Source organism: Manacus vitellinus, unplaced genomic scaffold, assembly GCF_001715985.3.
Source record: "Manacus vitellinus isolate BGI_N305 unplaced genomic scaffold, ASM171598v3 scaffold_58_pilon, whole genome shotgun sequence".
Classification (NCBI taxonomy): domain Eukaryota; kingdom Metazoa; phylum Chordata; class Aves; order Passeriformes; family Pipridae; genus Manacus; species Manacus vitellinus.
The window spans coordinates 1,681,922-1,701,832 of record NW_021940671.1 but is presented as its reverse complement, the minus strand read 5'-3'; the positions used below and the strand labels follow the sequence as shown (position 1 = coordinate 1,701,832).

Genomic DNA, 19,911 nt, shown 5'->3' with positions numbered 1-19,911 from the left:
TGGAAGACAGCATCCAAAGCATGGAAAAGTGCAAACACTTTTTTTAAAGAATGCAGGATTGCATGCACCATTTTACCCCCTAATTTACAAGCAAAGCATGACAAAGCAAAAAGTTCTTGTTTCAGCCTCATGGCCTCTCTCAAAATTCATGAAAGGGATTTAAAAAGTGTCTAATGTCATGTGCTAAAGGTAACCTGTGTAAAGGTTAGTGCACGAGCACATCCAGCCACCTTTCTTCATTCAGAACATTTCCCTTAGAGCCAAGAGACTAAACAGGAAAAAACTGTTCAGCAGAAGTCAAACATGAGAGCTAAAAAGCTATCTTACCACCACGGGCAAGGTGAAAAATAAAAAAAAAAGAAGTATATAAAAAAATCCATGACAGGAATACTCCCCAGCCCACCGAACTGGACTGTCTCACAGCAGCTGCTCCAAGAGCACCACCATTCTGCCAAATTAACTGAAGCAATGACTGAGTGAACACAGGTCATGAATATTCATCTGTTTGACTGTTGGGTAAAGATATCAAGCACATCACCAGCCCACTGGCAGTGATATCAGTTGTTATGCAAAGCTTTCAGCTGGGAGGGGACTGCCTCAGTTTTGAGCAGAAAAGAACCCGATGCCGTGTTCTATTCAGTTATTCTTAGGCCTCGATGCTGTTGCTGCACTTGCCCAGCTTGTGCCCACTTCAGAACTGAGGGAATGGTTCTCCCATTCAGCTCCCAAAGCATCAGCATAATTCCAGCACCCACGTCAGCTGAGCCCACCACCCCTTCCAAAAAACAGCAATGGCAGGAATACTTGGAACAGTTCTTTGATTAAATGCCACTGGAGCACAAGAATGCACATTTTCAACACTTCCAAATAACAGGATTTGAAGGTCATTAAAGGCTGCTGCACAAGGGGGTTTAGCTGGTAGCAGGTCATCTCCACTCTCTACCCCACAACCCCGGGAATCTTTTGTGATGGAAATATTTCTTAGAATCAAAAGTTTGAAAGCATGCTTTTGTACTCAAGAGACAGCAACCAGCAACATATAATCTAGAATTCCATTTACAGGGGGCTGGGGTGGAAGAGGGTGGCAAGACTTGAACTTTTCTTTTTTCCTTTCTATCATTCACACACCTCACCAGAGACTGCAAGACACATGTGACAATTTCTAATGAAACAAGCATTATGTGCTAAGAACACTCTTTCCTAGGAATTTGGTGGGGTTTTTCTCCCCCCCTGAATAAGCCTCCTCAAAGCAGGGTAACTGATAGGAAAAAAATAATCAAAACATTTATGATCATCCAGTACTTCTAAACTCACGAGCTATCATTTAAATAAGTATATCACAGAGTAAAGCTCCTAAAAATACCAATTTTAGATGCAACCTTCACCTCAACACAAAAGCAATAAAGCTCCTACAAGCCATCAATCAGTTTTGGCAGCAATGAACCATTACTAAGAAGTATTCATGTGGTTAAAGATATAACTTGGCATTTTAGCCATCCCTGCTTCTATCAACACAAGGCACAACTCATATCCAATTCTGAAAATTAAAAATTTAACACTATAAGTTAATTTAAACCCCTCTATGAAACATGCACCTCCATAATTCTTATCTGTATGTAGCAGAGATTTCAGGGCTCACCGTGAGGGCTTGGATCTCTTCCTCTGCCTCAGCTGTTGTCTCCTCCAGCTCGGTTTTGGCCTCGCGGAGCTGGTTCTCCAGGGCTGTCCGTGCCGCCTGCAGCCCAGTGATCTGAGATTCCCGCTCCTGCAGGGTCAGCTGCAGCTCTGTCAGCTGCCTCTTGAGCTCCAGCTTTTGTTCTTCATGCTCCAGACTAACCTGAAGAAAGAAAAAGTAGAATACAAGTTACTAACAAACAAGAGACAGGCAATGCAATCTCATTTCAGACCTTGCTTTAAGATGCCATTGCCATGTCTGTCCCAAAAATCACGTCCTTACAGATTGTTTCAGTTACTGAAAAGTCAAGGATGCAGCTTTGTCTACTCCCTAAAAACTACTGGTTTGCTTGGAAAGAGGTAAAAAGCAACCTGCCATTTTGAAACAACAAGACAATAAGAAAACAAGAATAGTTGCAGCTGTAACTCGAACTTCACATATCAAATGTTGATACAAAAAGTTGAAGAAGTTTGTGATGAACTTTCTACACTGAAACTGAGTCTTTAAAAATCTTTACTTGGGAAGCTCTAGGCATAAATGTCCATATTAATATTTATTCTTATGTAAATGTTATATACATTTTGCAATTGACTTTCATATTTCATCTTCCCTTCAGAATCCTTTTAAAGAAAGCCACCAGATCATCTGGCTCTGGGTTTACCTGAGTGGCTTCTGATGAAGGTTTTCTTGCAACATACTCAGGGATAAACATGTCATTTCATGGATAAGAAATGAACCACCAGCAGAACAGATTTCAGATGCTCAAAATCAATTCCAAACTTTAGCACCTTCTTCAAGCTGTCTGTTATCCCAAGGGAATCTGTCTGTTGTGCTGGAGATGCATGACAAGCCTGTCAGAAATCTTACACTGGTCCCAACCAGCTTCTGGTCAAACAAGGACATGGTTTTCCAACCCCTTTAGCTAAAGGCAAGATTTTAGTCTTAGCTAAAAATTAGTAGAGACTGGAGAAGGTAAAAGAAGATCAGAAGTGGATCCAAACTAGTTGATACAAAACTAAAAATGAGGCACAGCTCACAGATCTTTAAAAATTTATATTTTCATATTACTGTAGGTTTTCTTTCCAAAAAACCTCAAAAAAAAAGTGTGTGAAGCAACAGGTCTCCTGTTTCTTACAGCAGTTCTGCTGTGTCCTTTGCTTTCTCTGCTGTAGACTCTAAGGCTATGGTTAATCTGATCATTGTACATAGCTGAGCTTTTATTCTCTACCCAGACAATACTATAAGGATATTGTAGAAAAAAAATCACATAAATAAGATTCTGAGAAAGCAAGATGATCTGAAATCTCATATTCAGAATGACAAATTCTTAATAACTACTTTTCTCTCCTTCTAATGAGCAATTTTTTATTTTTTTTTTTTTTACTACTAGGGGGGAAAAAAAAAAGTACTGTTAGACCAAACTAAATTAGCACACTTTCAAATACCACTAAAACAACTTAATTCTAGTTCTCACTACATTACTCAAAATGGGATGCATTCAAGAAAGTTTGCTGGGAGGGACTGAAGCCACGTTTTCACCTCTCTCAGCCGTGTCTCCAGCTCCAGCAGGCGGTTCTTGTCAGTGTGATCTTGGTGACTCATCTTTTCCAATTGTTCTTCTAATTTTCGATTCTGGGCCTCTAACTTTCCAGCTTGTGTTTCCAAGTAGAACTTCTGTTGCCTGAGCTCTGAAATCATCTCCTCTTGGGCTTTCCTGATGGGAGAAAGGCACAAGTGACAAACCCAAAATGTCCCCAACATATGTCCTTTCACTGGGGTGAAATAAGGAAGAACCCAAGTTTCCTGTTAAGTAGAACAGTTCAGTTCATAGCTTAAATTCTACATCCCAACTAAACATAAAAAATACTAGTGTATTCACCAACATATGCCCAGAGCACTAAAAAGCCATGTTTGCAAGTTGCACAGACAAATGGATCTTGTACAGGGTAATCTACAACAATATTTGAGCTACAGCTCATTCTCCTCATTTCTTCAGTTCCTTGTTACGTGCTTTTCTATGCAGGAAACACAAATGCTAAGAAGAGTTGCTTTCTCACAATGTATTTCCATGAGATAAGAGGAATGAGATGCTGCAGGACAGGGGGTAGTGTGTTTGGGGTTGTTTGTTGTGGTCTTTTTTAAGTTGTAATGGATCTAGAACTTGACCTACACTGATGTGAAGTTTTGTTGTCTTTGATCAAATTCTTAATCTACAAAGTGAACAAAAGCAATTACTTGTGTTCATAAGAATTTTGAGAGCTGGCAATGATTAACTATTACCATTTGAAATGCATACCCTCAAAAAAAAAAAAGGTCTTTCTACATTATTTACAATTCCTGGAATCATGTTATCATGCACTGGAAAATTCTGCCTCATAGTGTGCTTTCTACTTAGAAGCCTCACAAAGCTCTCCATATATTAATGAATTAATATTTTAAGAAGTTCACTGTGAGATAAGCTGTTATTAATCCTATCCCAGAGAAATTATGTGGGTTGCCCAAGATCAAATAGGAAGACTTAACAAAACTAAAAATAGAACTTTAGTCTTCTGACTCACATTTCTGTGCATTGCAAGCAAAACCACCCTTTCACCTTTCCTCTCTTTTTAATTTACCTCTACAGAGTATTGTCAGCCAGAACTGTCAAATGGTGTTATTTCATTTCCTACTGTTTACTGGGCTATCTTCTCAGGAACCTGATAATCATTGGTTTCCTCAGATACTGCTGGAACAAGAGCTTGCAGAGCTCCCCTCTCCTCTGAAGGGTTTAATCACTAGTTCTCCTCTTGATAAATGCTCAGATTAGCTGCAGCTTTTGTGCATTCAAAATGCAGTCCAACAACAATTTATGCATTTTCACCAGCCCAATTCACAAAACAAGCACAAAATCATTAACTATCTGCATGCATAATAAAGCAATTTTCTCTCAAAATGTTGCTAATTCTGTCCTATCTTCTACCAATCCTGCAAAGTTACATCACTTGACAATATGTCTCTCAATAATCTATTCTAAGTCATATGTTAAAATGTTATTATATGTTTTCCTTGGTTTTTATGGCTCTTCAGTTAAGTGTACTGCTTTCAGAGGGTGCATCCAGCTCAGCTAAGTTCTTACACTCAGTCAGACCAATGACTGTGACACTTCATCTTCCAAAGGCTTCCCAGGTACATGTTGGGAAAACATTTATGTTTTATTTCAGATTGAAGGTAAATTATGGCTTCTGTTGCCTCAACAAACTTCCTGGGTGATTAACTAGAGGTCATCTGGAGCATAAAGCAACGCAATTTAATTCCTCAGTTATTTCTGTCAATATTTTTGGCTGGTCAGGCTAAAATAACTTGCCAGATATTTGAAATACAATGAAAACTGGAGCCATTACATATCTGGAGGCATAATCAGCACTGGAAAGGAATAAAACCAAGGCAGCACTTTGCCAAAACTCATCCCTGTCTGATTCTATTCAATATTATAGGGGAATCTATCCAAGTGCTTCCCACAAGGGCACCACCTGACATTGCATCCAGCAGCTGATGGGCACAGAAAACCTGTGTGCAAAAAGCCAAAGTTGGTGGATCTCTGAACTCAGTAAGGGCACAAACTGCTTTAGCTTTGCCCTGCAGGAGGTATCAAATAATCCACGCAGGATGGGATGTCTGTGAATGAAAGGTATTTAAAGTTTTCAATTTCAACACCATGTGTCACAAGAACCAGGGAAAATATAAAATCTATTAGCAATATTTATGTTCAAAAATGGAATATATGCTTCTCCAGGGGTATTTTGGATATTAAAATTACTAGTATTCATTTAACATGTTTGGCAAACCAGCACAAATCATCTGCCTCAGGAAAGGCTCCAAAGTAAACACTCACTGTAACACAAACCAATTTTCCCAGTCATGTTTGAGGAAACACAAAATACACAGTGAGCCACACGTATGTGAAGAACAAGCACGTTTTTGAAAGCATATCACTGAAAAACAAGCAGGGAGCACAGCAGGCCTGCAAGAAAGAGCCACTTTTACAGTGAGAATCAGAGAATCATTTAGATTGGAAAAGACCTTGAGGTCATCTTCCTGAGACCTGTTCAGCAGTGACTGCAGCTGCCACACTTACATGTTCCTCTGGGTAAAGAGGCTGCTGTTTGCTGCCAGTTTGTTGGCCTCAGACAACTCCACAATTCTCTGTTCCAGTGACCTGATCTTCGAGTCCATTGCATTGATCATCTGAAACACAAGTGATCATAAAAATAAAGTTTATAAGAAGTCTGAGCTTTTTCTAGAAACAAGAAGAACTAAAAGAAGACTGCACGAATGGCCAGAAGAGCATCAAAGATGCAATTCCTGGAGCTATTTATAACTGCTTTTTGCTGCTTTAATATTAGGAAGAAAAGTAACCATTATATTATCCAAATGAGGGGTACACAACAAGCTGCATGGCTAATTTTAAGGATATATTCTTGAAGATACGCTGCATTAAAAAATCATGTCTTTTAAAATTAGCATTAATCAACGAATTTCCTTCAAAGCAGCTCAGCAGCTCTACAAAACCTCAAACAAGATTATCTTGCTTGAAATCAGTGTCAGAAAGCTACTCTTCAACTGCTTTGATTTCCAATTCAACACCACATACCGCCTTCTGCTCAGCCAGGACTTTACATTTTTCACGTGCTTCTTCTTCATGTCTTCTGAGCATATTCTCAAGTGCTTCCTTATCTGCAAGATCTTTCTTCATCTGATTTTCCAACACCTAAATGAAGACATTTCTTTTGTCTAAATTATATCTGTTTCACTGGGCAAAGGGCAAGCAGAAAGAAAATCATGAAGATAGACAGAAATTTATTTTTTAAGCAGTTGATCATATCTCAAGCAAAACTAAACCCAGGGTGCAATTGCATGAAATCCATGGAAGAGCAAACTCCAGAAAAAAGCATTCGCTCAATTATCGTTGAAGACTGAACTTGATGATGGAATTTTATAGACATGGAGACAGTACAGATTTTTTAAAATTATTACTTTAAGTCATATAAACTCTGGTCAAGAACAGTTCCAGACTAATGCAAAAAAACCCAGAAAAACTCTCTACTCCAAAATATGTACAATAGGGGAAGTAAGAAAGTGCCCATCCTTTGGCTGCCCTACCAATATGGTTCAGAAGGAATCTGTGAGTTCCATAAGTGTGGATGAGAAAGGCAACTGAGAACCACATGAATTCTTCCAGTCAGAGACACCAAATCTAACAGCTAAGTAAAAAACTTATTTTTGTGACACAAATACCTGTCATCAGGGACAGGACTAAAGTAATCAATTGCTACACTTTTTTAAAAAATGCATGTCATGTATGCATGTCCAGAGCTCTAAATCAGTTGTTAACTAAAGGTCCCTCCCTTCAAAGAAATTTTTGAAGGCACAAATTCTGCTCACCACAGGATATTTTTTACTGTTCCAATTACAAAAACCCCATGTTCTCTTTCATCCCTTTGAACCTTTTTCATCTGGTTTCCTGATTTCTCCTCCTAAAGCCTCTAACATAGGTCCCCATAATACACTGGTTCTCTTTTTCTTTTTATTCATTTTCCAATGCCTATCCTCTTTTCCAGCTTTTATATCACCACTTCTCCTTTCCCAACATCTACAGCTGATCTTCCTGCTTTCTATCAATCACTCTCCTCTCATTGCTGATTACCAGATGCTCTGATCTGCCAACAAATCTTTACTTCTCTTTTTTTCCTTCATATTTCTCCCACAGAAATTTCTTCTCTCCTCTCAAATATTATGTCCTCTCACATTTAAGCCAAAATGTAGAATTAAGGTCCTAGATAAATGTACCAGATAAAGATTGTTTCTACTAAGAATAACCTGATTTAGCAAAGATCCTTACAAAATGTATTTACTGCCTGTCATACTGTAAGCTCTTTAGAAAAAACCATAGCCAGTGCATATATTCCTATTTCCCAGCTTGTTTTTCCTAATTTTAGATGGTGTCTATGATTCTATTTCTGTTTGTTAATGCTACCCTGGAAAAGACAAAAACAAAGTGGGTGGTTTCTGTGGCTTCTTGGCAGATGTTACAGCTCCAAGAGGATGGAATTTCAGAAACGCTCCAGTATTTGCTGCATTTAAAACTTGCAGGTAGGCTGAGTGAACACTCACAGAAAATCACCAGTAGGAACTGAAAGCTTCTTCAGGGTGTGAGATCTAACAGCACTAAGTATCATTGAGTCAGCAACAGTCAAATTACAATCACCAACTGCCTCCCTGTAGTTCTGACTCCCAATCCCAGCTGTCCTAATGCAGTGCTACAGACAGGTAAGGTACAATGGCAGGGACCTGGAGAAAAACTAATTGAGATCCCACTAAGCTCCCTGCACATTGAATAGGGGGGAGCAAGAAGGCTACTCCTAAGACTAAACAATCAGAGCCTAAAGGCAACTGTTTTTCCCTGAACTCCTTCTACCCACAAAAGCTTGTAGGAAGATAAGATATTTTTACTTTGAGTTTTTCCTCATAGAATTGTTCCTTCTGTTTCAGCTGCAGCTCCAGGTGTTGTGCTGCGATCTGAGCCTCACGATGCTTCTCCTCCAGCTCCTGAAAGCAGCAGAGATTCATATTCAGACACAAAGAAATAGTAGGTGCTGTGTGTATGTGTTACACAGGTATCAAACACTCATTCATTCTCTTTTTTAAGACTTCACACTATAAAAACCCCAAGACCAGGGCTGTCATGTTAAACAAAACCTTATGAGAACTGCACATTTTCTCCTTTAAGCTCTGCATATTGCTGCTGACCCATCTACTGCAGTGCAGGTCCACTGCTAAGGACAAAGATTTCTGCTTCCATGGTAAGAATCTCCATTTCCCAGTAAAATATTCTCAAAGATAGGCCAAGGACATTTGGTGAAAACACACAGTTATAAACATTTTATAGCTGCAGTGGCATCACAGGAAGTTCAGATCTATTTTTACCAAGGTCTCTCACTTGTTTTCTCACAGAAAACCTCAATAAGGGGCTACTGCTGTCAATGCTTTTCATTCTGCATTCAGAGTGGGAATAGCATTTACTTTGCTATATTCCTCAGACAAATGTTGTCAGAAAAACTATTTATAAATTGCTTGGAAAATGAAAAGTGCAGGATGCAAGACGTGGTGGAACATGCCAGAATGTTTTTAACCTCTTTGTTTCACATAAGATAGTTTCAGCCGTGCACAGCAAGGATTTAAGCCATTTGTAACTCAGAAATCAGCTCTTTCTGCTGTCTGACTATGTTATTTGGGGTATATCTATAATCAGCTTTCAACAGGACACCTCACAGGAGCTGGGCTTACAACTTCATGCTCATTCATTGTTGTATTTGCCACTCCAACAATTTCCCTGGAACAAGAGCAGCTCCAGGTCTGTCATTCACTACCACTGGCTTGACTCTTGCATAGACAAGTTGAGGTGTTGGGCTGCATCCAGGTCTCCTGTCTGCCTTCATTACTGCATAGCACAGAAAAATTTCCTGATATATGTGTGTACTTTAGCACTTTTCATATTAATTTCATAGTCTCTTTTCTGATCTTCCTCATCTTAAAAAGATATGACTTTTTTTTGCAGTAATTTGCCATAGACCTCTTTTTCCAGAAGTGAGAATCAAAGAGGAGGTTCACCAAAAGTAGGTCATCTCCAGTGCCTAGTCCCGACACTTCTGCACGGAATGGAGATTGCTGCTTTTTGCAATTGAAATATGTCTCCCAGCAACAAGAGGGACAACTCACCTCCCCCAGAAGCCCACACGTTTCAGGGCCTGGCAGAGAATCAGACAACCAGATCAGCAGCAGCTTCAAAGCCACCAGCATCAGACTGCTCATACTGTGGCAGAAGCTTCACCAGTTCCTGCAGTGGCACTTAACAGCCAGAGTGGGCTCAAAAAGGTAAATCTCTTACCATTCCAGTTCTCACTCACTATTCTCTATGTAGCACTGACTTTGTGTTTGGCATCACAGCATTGATCTACACGTTCAGACAGTAATAAGTATCTTCTCTGACTTGTTTCTTGCTTCTTATTCAATTCTTACAGGCAGATGAGCTGGTACTTCTCTGATACTGCTACATGAGTGTATGTGAAAACAATGCCTTTATTCAGCAATATCCACCTTACTCTATGCAACTCTGCATCTTCAACTCCCTTCTTACCTTTCTATACTTTCTATACCAGGAAAAGTCAAGTGTTTGAAAAGATCAGCTCGAGGGGAGGTCCAGGGTAGGAGTACAGAAAGAAGAACACCAGTACCCTGGGCTCCCAGGTCAGAGTTGCAAGGGACTAGGAAAGACTGTAGGAATATTTCTTCAACACCTGTTTGACTTTTTCATAAAATACTTTTGTGCCTCCCCAACACTGTGTCAGAACTCCATGGAAACTATCTATAAGAAGAGCTAAACATATCCCCTGGTGTAAAACAATTACTCGATATTTCTGCATTCCCTTCCAGTTTCTCCTCCACAGAGAACGTAATCAAAACCAAGGAACAATTCCCAAATATACACAGGAGGCTTATGAAACAATTCAAAGTTTTACACTATTTCTAAACATAAAATTGGCTCTGTGCCCAGCATAGTCTCCCACTTACCATGCACTCGTGCTATCAAAACAATTTGAAAGGCACAGCACTACTAAAGAACCGATTCTACCTTTTTTTGACAGCAATCAGGTATTCTGGTGTTAAAGTCTACATCCCCAGAACAAGCCTGGGTCATCTGGTGACTCTAAATATGCTTATTTATACATTTCCATTTGGCCTTCCTCAGGTGTGTCTCTGCTCAGGATTACTACCAATAAAATGCCATCCTTTTTTCCCTTGTCATATTGGCAACACACAAAGAGAGCTCATGAGGAACGCAAAGTAAATTTAATTATTCCACTGTAAAATTATGCTTCCTGTCCCAGGGAAGCAAAAGTATTAGAAACACCCTCTGCTTGGTTCACTGGAGACTGACATACTAACTTACTATAAAGATTTAATAGGTTTAAGCAGGAGAGAAACAATAAATTGCCAACAGAGAAACATGTGGGTGAAAATGGTTTCCTGACAAATATTATCTTTGGAGATGAATAGTTTAGATGACTAATTTCTCCCTGCTTCAAAACATAAGCATTTCAAATAGATCTGACCTCTAAATTCCTCTACAATTTAGTTTAAAAGATAGATATTAATGGTTTTGTTGTCGTAGTATCTTGTCCTGAGAATATTTTACTTCTGAAACAATCACTAGGTAAAATAATTTAAATATTACTATGTTGACTTAAGAGTGCTCGCCCTGAGACAACTACAATTTTGAAGAAGTATTAAGACTAAAAGTACAGGAGTGAGTTTGTAACTACAGGTGCAAGGAGAGTTTGAGTCCTTAAGCTTTCTCCAGGATGACTGATACAAGAAATAAATCCCCTTATTCAACAATTCCCACCTTATTCGATGCAATTCTACTTCTTCTGATTCTTTCCTCCCCCTTTCTTACAAACTCTCACGCTGGAAGTTTCATTTTCACCTCTGCTCACCAGAATTTTCTCTGCCATCTGTTGAATCTGTTGAGATTTAGTTTGAATATCTTCTTTCAGGCGGTTTTCTCGTCGTTCCACAGTCTCTAATCTCTTCACTTGATTCTCCAGAGAATGGCGTCGTTCCTGCAGAGCAATTATGAGCTGCCATTTAGGCTATTCAACTCTGCACTAGCACAAAGCAAGGAGCAGTTTCTAGAAAAAAATTAGGCTGAAGCAGGCAATATACATGGTTGGCTTCTGTATTTTAAATCCTCATCATGCCTCAAATCCCTTCGGTAACCACATGTCCTTATTGACTCCTCACTCAGAATAAAAAATCTCAGCTTTTTTCAAAGAAATGTATCTTTTTTAATTAAAAATGGATTCATGTCTAACACTTTCCCCTGAAGAGTTACTACAGGAATACCCATTGTTCAGAGTCATCCAGATGAGGGTTCCTAAATTGATGCACATCCCGATAACTAATTTACTTTAGATAGACACTCTCCACTCACCTCTGCTTCAAGTAATTTCTTCTTCATGCTTTCATTAGAATCTTCTCTGTTCTGCAGTTTCTCCAACTCCTTCTCAGCTCTCTCCTTTGCCTGACGGATATTCTGCAGAAGCTCAGTTGCCTCTGAGCTGGCTTTCACAGCCTGAAGGTCAAAAGAAAAGAAAAGAAAGGTATTACATGGAAAGCACACACAAAAAATTTGGTGTGTGAAAGCTTCATAACCTCAAGATGGTCAACATTCTGAATAAATCCACTACAGAACTTTGGCCTAACTGTCTAAATTAAGACAACCACAAACATGTGTGGGAACCCAAATTCTAACTTCAATTACATAATTCTAATTTCTGTTTCACACACACACAAAAAAATTAAAATCCAGGAGATGCACAGGTTTGTCTTATCGAAGACTTGCTATACTTTCTACTATACAGAAACTTGCTATACTGCAAGTTTCTACTTGACTCTATATCTTGACAGTAAAGTCTACCCCCCAGTTCAGCTCAAGTTCTTGGAAATAACTCACAAAATAATCTTACTAAAAGATCAAGAGAATAACCTGTCAGCCTAAAGATAATTCCTTAGCATCAATGCAGGGAGAGAAGACAATGGGATAAAACACAATTGTTTTGAAATATTACAAGTACTGTTTCTATATAGTTTTGGCCTCCATGAACAATAACCCTCTCAGGAGGTGCCAAGTGTGAAAAGCTTGCTCAGGGGATTATTATGACAACCCCTTTCTCTTCTGCTGAAAGATTCCAATAAGGCTGTTCTTACAGTGATGACTGACCATGACAGCAAACATTAGATATTATTCAGCATACATTGTTAAGGTGTTTTATAATTCTGCTGTGAATCCTTATTGTTCAATACTTTTACTATGAATAACTGAACTCTTAAGTGACTTTGCAATTAAAGCAATTAAACCAAGTCCAACATGTATTTTAATAGTGAGCTAAAACCAGCTGAACTCTGTCTTCAGAAGCAGGGGAGCAGTGCATTGCCCATGGCATACCCATTAAATGAGAATTTCTCTACACTACTCCAGTTCTGACTCAGCTTCATTTGTAAAAATAAACACTGTTGACATGTCTCAAGAGCCAAAAGCATATTGAAAACACCAGTGATTTCAGATACCAGTTCCCACCCCCCTTTCCTTATCATCCCCCATGCTATGACTAATTCTATTTTTGAGGGTAAAACAAAGTGCATCCCTCCTCTCCATTAAGGTTTCACTGGAAAGTCTTGTGGAAAATTCACTTTCACCACCCAGATGTTACCTTTGTCAGCTTTTCCTGCAGCTCCTGGATTTTGGCCTGCTGCTCTGTATTGATCTGCAGTTAAATAAAAAGATGGAGGGAAACAGTCATAAAACCAAAAAGGAAAAAATGCTCTCTGCTGATGATACTGTATTTATTTTAATTGACTTCCCAAAAACCTTTGTTTCTCCCTATAAATTCCAACACATCAAAATGCTCCTTGGCCAGTCTATTCCCACTTTGCTAACTTCTGCCTGATGTCAAATTTTGGTCACCAAATAGATTGTTCAGTGTGAGAATACTCAGAATTCTATTAGGTTTTCATTTGCTGTTCTTTATGAATAAAGAAAGCCCTTGTGCATCTCCAATTTCACTCCTAACTAGGATGACACATAAAGGCCTGGCTTTGCCTGGCTTCTGAACACAATCCATTATGAACAGGTTAGCCAGAGACAGCTTTATATCAAATCAGAAAGAACAGTGAATCACACCAAGACAAAGACATTTTAAAAAATGAAATGAGATGAAATAGGGAGGGTTGAGAGGCCGTGCATGTCACAGACTAGCCAAAGGCACTCTTGGTTTCTATGTATAATATGAAAGACCCAGCAAGCAAACTCCAGGACACCGAAGTGAACATACCTTCTCCAATTTGCAATACAACTCTCCTGCTTCATTTTTTCCTTGATCTTTAACCTGTAACTTAAGTATAAAATACATAAAAATCTCAGGAAAAGCTGTAGCACATTGTGCTTCTATCCAGTCGTGGTATTTAAACACTAGGAGTTACACAAAGTTGAAGTCACGCTATTTTGAGGGCACAACTGGAAAACATTTTGCATTGGTTGTACAAACCACAGTAATCTTTGAAGGATCCCTCCCCCCAGTTCATGTGTGAGTGTGTCAAACAGCACTAGGAATTGAAGCAAAGCATCAGCCCTGTGTCTCCCACGAAGCCTAAACTACCTTTTGCAATTTGTTGTGGCATTCGGCAGCTTTACGTTTGAATTCTTCAGCTGCCAGTCGGGACTCCCTCAACTCTGACTCGTAGAGGTCACTGCGCCTGCGAGCTGAGATCAGATCCTCTTCCAACTGATTCATCATCAACCTCATTTCTTCGACTTGAGCCTGATATTCCTGTAGTTGGGGTGGAAGGGGAGGAGAAGGTATTACGTTTTAGAGGCAAGAGGGGAAACGCTTGGAGCAGCAGATCCCAGAATATTGATTACAGGCAAGAGATGGGTTTAAGAGGATGTGGAAGAAAGGTAAAGTACAAAATAAAACAGTAAAAACTAAACAAAATAACATCAATGGTGTTCTGGTTTGAGTCCTGCCATTTTCAACTCAATACCTCATAAAGTCAAAACACTGACTTTTTTAAGAGTGCAGGAACACATAGATACATCTACACACAAATGATAAAAATTACTTACATTTCTAAGTTCTGAAACAGAAATGTGCCTTTGAGTTGATGTCTACTAAATGCCCAGATGCTGCCTCAAGATCTATTTTCGCAGGCTGATAACATGACAGTTATCACAGATCTGCACAGCTTGGGTAAAAGGAAAGAAGGAGAAGCAGAGGGGTAGCACACTGTGCCATCAGCTATTTTCTCTTGACAGAGTTAAAAAGGATCACATTGCTCTGCATGGGAGATAACCTAAAATCAAATATCATCTTAGAAAAACTACCTATAAATCACATTGCCCATGGAAGATATTTTTCTATATAGGCAGAAATAAAGATTCCCCTTGCAGGAGACTACAAGATAGGGCATTTGGATGGGGAAGATGGGAGAAGAAAAGAATTTGAATTGACTATCTCAATGACACTGGGAACTCAAACTGAGACTAGCTCAAGAGATTGCTTCTCACATATTCACTGGAGAAAAAAGATTTTAATCATGTTTATTTAGCATTTACTAAGTCCTGTAAGTATACATTTCATAAAATTACTCTAAAGCAAAGGAAAAAAAAAAAACAACAAAAACCAAAGTATTTTTTATGAAGCTGAGAACAAGCAGAAAACAAGCACATCAAGAGCTAGGAACAAAGATTATGAAGGACTGACAGTGGGGGAGTCTCTCTTTCTTTCCATTTTAATACCTTACAATAGGCCTGACTACCCCCATATGCAGAAGAGGAACTGTCTCGTGACAGACTCAGGTTTGTCATCGCTCCCCCAGACAGGCACTGCCTTCAGCTACAGAGGGACTGCAGGAACACTGACCCCAGGGGCAGCCCCTGACTCTGCAGCAAGGAGAGCTTATGCAGATATTTAAAGAAGCTGGGCCTTTAACAAATTGCTTTCCTACTCCTTTGGCAGAATGGCTCTTTGCTTTGTAATCCCAAAATTGGTTCTCCAGTTTGTAAGGAAGACAGGCACCTACTCTTTCCAGTTAGCCTCCTGTGGATGACCTTATTTTCTTGCTGGAAAGAATTAGAGCTTTTTGATAATAACTAAGCATATATTAACTCAAATATTCTTTTCATACAAATAAATTTATGAATAAAAAAGGCAGAACTGTTTGAAGGAATACATGTCCTGCTCAGAAAATACAATTTGTTAAGACTTCCTAAAATACTGGGCTTTTACATCAGCAAGCACTTGACCAAAGAATTACAAATATGACTACAGTTGCCACTGTGACAATGAGTGTTTGGGAAGGGAGGAGAATGGGGAAGGAGAAAAGAAGGAAGAAGAAGAGATAGTTAGTGATATTTCAGGTTTTCTTGTTTCATCACATTTGAAAGATTATCTTTGAATAAGTCTCATGATTAGGTCAGAGGAACAGGCCACACCACTCCAGGCAACACAGAACAAACCTCTCAGATATTCACTGGTCAGAGTTTAAGAACTACCAAGAGATACTTAAGTGCATATTAGTGGACAGGCAAAGCTCAGGGCATGTACCTGAAGCAAATCACATCAGGGCAGTACATACAAATGAGTGGGGCTCTCAAAAAATACAGATTCTGAGCTGTTGCAAGTACATCTGCTCATACAGATCTTCATCAAGTAACAACCAGAGCACAGGTTTAGTTAAAACAAAAAAAACAAAACAAAACAAAAACCAAACACACACCCCAAACAAACAAAAGACCCCACAAATCCACCATGCTCTTCTATTCAAGTACCTGAGGTCAAGTTGAGCCTACAGCCTTGCCCTGAAAATACCATGTGCCTGAGTATTAACTTTTGAAGGTTCTGATTTGCTGTTGATTTGACTTGTTCTCTCTCAGGTTTCAGGTTTTCAACAGCAAAACTCTTTCATCTCATCTCCCAGTTCCCTCTGACTTAAAAATCATGGTCCAAGTTAATGGCCAAGATCCACCTGCTCATATGAGTCAGCACAAATATCTCAGCATTTTTTGTTGCTCTTGTCTTTCAGAAAGCTCAGAAGATCACCCCAGATATGAAGGCCTGCAGGATATTACAGATTCATTTGTTGACCTAAGCAGCACTTTTATGTCCTTGTGATTCTTCACAAGCCAAATTAAGAGATTCTGGGACAAAGCATTTGATTAAAAATTACTTGCATTATGTTTCCTCTGTTACATGTGTCTGTACTGCCTAAGAATTTACGGGTGTTTATAATCATCAAAAATGTTCCACATTTCAGTATTTAAAGCAACTTTTCAAGCAAAGCACCAGAACAGAGAGCAGGGAGCTTTAGATCCCTTGTATTACATAAAACAACCACCCAGAAGAATGCAGGAGAAGTCTATGGAGGCCTGATACATCCAGAGGGTTGAGGTTGCATTTCATTACTTTTTACATAAGAGCTTCCTATGTCTGGAGAATTATTACCAAGGTTTCTGGGCTTCCTTGTCTCAAACACTTTGAAATGAGTCAGTTACCATTTGTAAAGTGCTTTGAAGATGAAAACCAACAGATAGTTGCAAAGAATTATTTGAATGCTACAGCAAATTTCAATTTCTTTTCCTCAATGCAGTATGTTGCTGTTAATTCATAAAACTGAATTAATTTTGTCTTGTAAATAATTTTAAATCCTAAAAATGTCCAAATTTGGGCATATTTTCATTTAATTTTGACTTTTTTTTTTTCTTATGAACAACCATATGGATTAATGAATTTTGGACAAAAAAATTTTTAATTTCTCCTTTGCAAATGGATTAAATTAGGAAAAGAAGAGTTAGGCAACATACATTCTATTTTGAAAGACTATTAAGCATTTTAAATGGCCAGATAAGAAAGAAGAAAAAAAACCAACACAAAGGCTAGCTCAGTTCCCTCCCAGGTGAAGATTCATTAACTTGTTGTGAAATTTGCATACCTTAACCATTTTAAATGGATAGCTCATTTCTAATGCAGTATATTAGTAAAGCATTGCAACTTTCTCCTAAGCTAGTTTTATAGACAGGACTAGGAAAAGAAAAACCTGAAGTTTGGAGTCTGTGCTTACTTGCAAAATACACAAGTGGAATTTTGTTGCTTCCTATATTGTTTAGGAACCCATGTGAAAACACACAGATTGGGAGTTATCCCAGCCTACCAACATCAAATGTCATCCTGGCACCAGAGCTAGCATATGCCAAGAATGCCTATTTGTGGCCAGCCACCCTGCTCCCCAAAGAAGCAGGAATACCTGTTCTTTGATCTCCTGCAGTTTTCGGCTTTGCTCTCTGATATCATGAAGGAGCTGCAGTGCCTTATCATCTTCCTGAGACACCTCCATCCGTGCCTGCTCCAGGCTTCGCTTTAAGCTCTGCAGAAAGCAAAATGTTCAATACACAGTCTTTGGTTTTTTCAAATGGTTGTATAATGAAGATCTTTAGTTACACAAATGCCTCCTCGACTGCAGTGAGGCATCAAAATCATAATAATAAAAAAAAAAATTAAAAAAAGAAAAATTGAGGCACCAGTGATGGAACTCTAATGAAATTCATGGCCAGTGCTGCTCCTATCTGAACAGAAGCAGCCCATTTTTACAAACATTGTTTACTCAAATCTTGGTTCAAATATCTACTTCCTCACATCAGGTTTAGAGACAAAAACCAAACACAGATCACAAAAGGCATCCATTATTGACAGCATTTATCTATATTTTATCCAGGACTATTAATTCACAACCTAGACACAATCCTTCAACTTCATGTTACTTACATTTTTCTTGTTGCTGTTAAGTGAGTCAAATGCTTTAATCATTGTTAAACTTCTACAAAGAACAGAAGAGCTGAGTCTGTATCTCACCACATACCTTACCTGCAATTTGGACCTACCAGTGGAATGGTCCTCCTATCAACTGAGTATTATTCTTCAATAGAGAGATATAAACTGAATTTTATTTATTTACCTAGCAGCATTTGGTATGGTAAAACTCAGCCCCGTTTTAAGATGTGCTTCCCAACAAACCAACCCATCAGAAATGGTTTTCAATTCTCTGAAAGAGAGTATTATCTGCACTTCTGTTCTTGGTACAAGAGAGGAAACATAATTGTATATCCAACTGAAAATACAGAGACTATCGACTAGAATGAAAATATCCTCACTGGAATCTTGCCAAGACAACTGGGCAGACATTCCAGCTCCCATGAAAAATGCCAAATGATCTTTGAAGTCATGGTTTTGCAGTCTCATTTTTATATTCTACCTGAAAAATAGCCCCTGTCCTACAACCTTCCCTGACATTGTGCTGGGGAACTGGATCAGTCTGAACTCAGGACACCACAGATGGAGGCAACACCATTGCTTCCTAATCCTATTTGTTCCTGAAGATTTCTGTCTAGGCACTGATTAGGCCCCTTCCTCTTCTGGCTAAGAAACCTGCAAGAAGTCAAACCCAAGCATGTTCTAGCACAGCCAGTAAGACAAACATCACAAATAGTTTCAGCAAGACCAGGACAGTAGTCACTCCTGCATGATCTAAGCACATGACCATGAAACAACGCTCGAATAAAACTACCAAGCAAGCTTTTGCAAACAACTCAGGGCTCCATGTTCAACAGATATCCCCTCACACATTATTTTCTCTCCATCAAGTACCCCACTGAAAGCACGATGGAAGAGAAAGACAAAGACCACCAAATTTCAGGCCTCCAGCTCTGGAAGGACTGGGGTAAGGGCTCACACTGCATTCTGTGATATAGGTGGCCAGGTCCTGCTCCAGGAGGGATCGCTGGGTCTCAGAGGCTTTCAGTTCCACCTCCTTTTGGCTAAGTACAGCCTCCACCTCTGACACTCTCCGGTGCAACCGCGTCATTTCCTGCTCCATCTGCAATAAATATCAAGAGGTTATAAAGGGGGGCTTCACAAGCTTTGTTAACTGCTACATTCAGAGCTCTGTTTGTAAGGAATTTGTCTCCAAGAGACTTCTAAGCTATGTTTCTCCAAATGGTGTTTAAATTCCGATACCATTGTCTCTGCTCCAGGAATGCACAGTTCTTCTTAAGGACAAGTAGTAAGTCTAAGTCACCCCATTCATTCAAGCTGCTTGTTCATATTCAGTCATTCTTCGAACCCCAGTTAGCAAAGAAGACACAATCATTTTTCACCTGACTTGCAGAGATGGGTCACTTTAACCTTATCCCAAATCCATGCTGGACCAGAAGATGGTTTCCCCCCATCTCCTTGTCAGGAGCAAATGGTCAAATCCAGAACAGAGCAGGGAGAAAAGTAATGGAACTCTCATAAAAGTCTCAAACAAGCAGTAAGTGTTAAAAGACTCCACCAGGTTCCCTTTATTGGAGCACAGCAACTGTTATGAGACGTTCACCATAAGCAGTGACGTGACAACAGTTATATAAGCAGGAGCTGATGAGTGAGGAAGAGCCCCTCAGAACAGTACTGGGGTAACTGTTGTGATGAAGAGGCAGGGCCTGCAGGAAGCAGCAGTCGTCTGTGTCAACGCTGGGAAAAGGACAGTTTAAAATCCAGAGCCGCTTCTTGTTAAGATAAAAGTATCTAGAGCAACAGCATGGCCTAAAT

The 19,911-nt window shown here is 39.3% G+C and overlaps 1 protein-coding gene across 2 annotated transcripts in view; it reads right to left on the bottom strand.

Annotated features, from left to right (window-relative positions):
* The window catches only part of CIT (citron rho-interacting serine/threonine kinase), a 71,736-nt gene that overhangs the window by 29,491 nt on the left and 22,334 nt on the right, over positions 1-19,911 (bottom strand). Inside the window, exons 11-22 of one of the 2 annotated variants that reach the window (XM_018081963.3) lie at positions 19,055-19,198; positions 17,573-17,692; positions 13,930-14,100; positions 13,606-13,665; positions 12,985-13,038; positions 11,706-11,846; positions 11,209-11,334; positions 8,165-8,260; positions 6,306-6,422; positions 5,790-5,899; positions 3,215-3,389; positions 1,640-1,837 (exon numbers count right to left, since the gene is read on the bottom strand). In XM_018081963.3, the coding sequence (XP_017937452.1) occupies positions 1,640-1,837; positions 3,215-3,389; positions 5,790-5,899; positions 6,306-6,422; positions 8,165-8,260; positions 11,209-11,334; positions 11,706-11,846; positions 12,985-13,038; positions 13,606-13,665; positions 13,930-14,100; positions 17,573-17,692; positions 19,055-19,198 (1,512 nt within the window). The remainder of the gene's footprint in view (positions 1-1,639; positions 1,838-3,214; positions 3,390-5,789; positions 5,900-6,305; positions 6,423-8,164; positions 8,261-11,208; positions 11,335-11,705; positions 11,847-12,984; positions 13,039-13,605; positions 13,666-13,929; positions 14,101-17,572; positions 17,693-19,054; positions 19,199-19,911) is intronic. The other variant, XM_018081964.3, reaches the window with a different exon arrangement.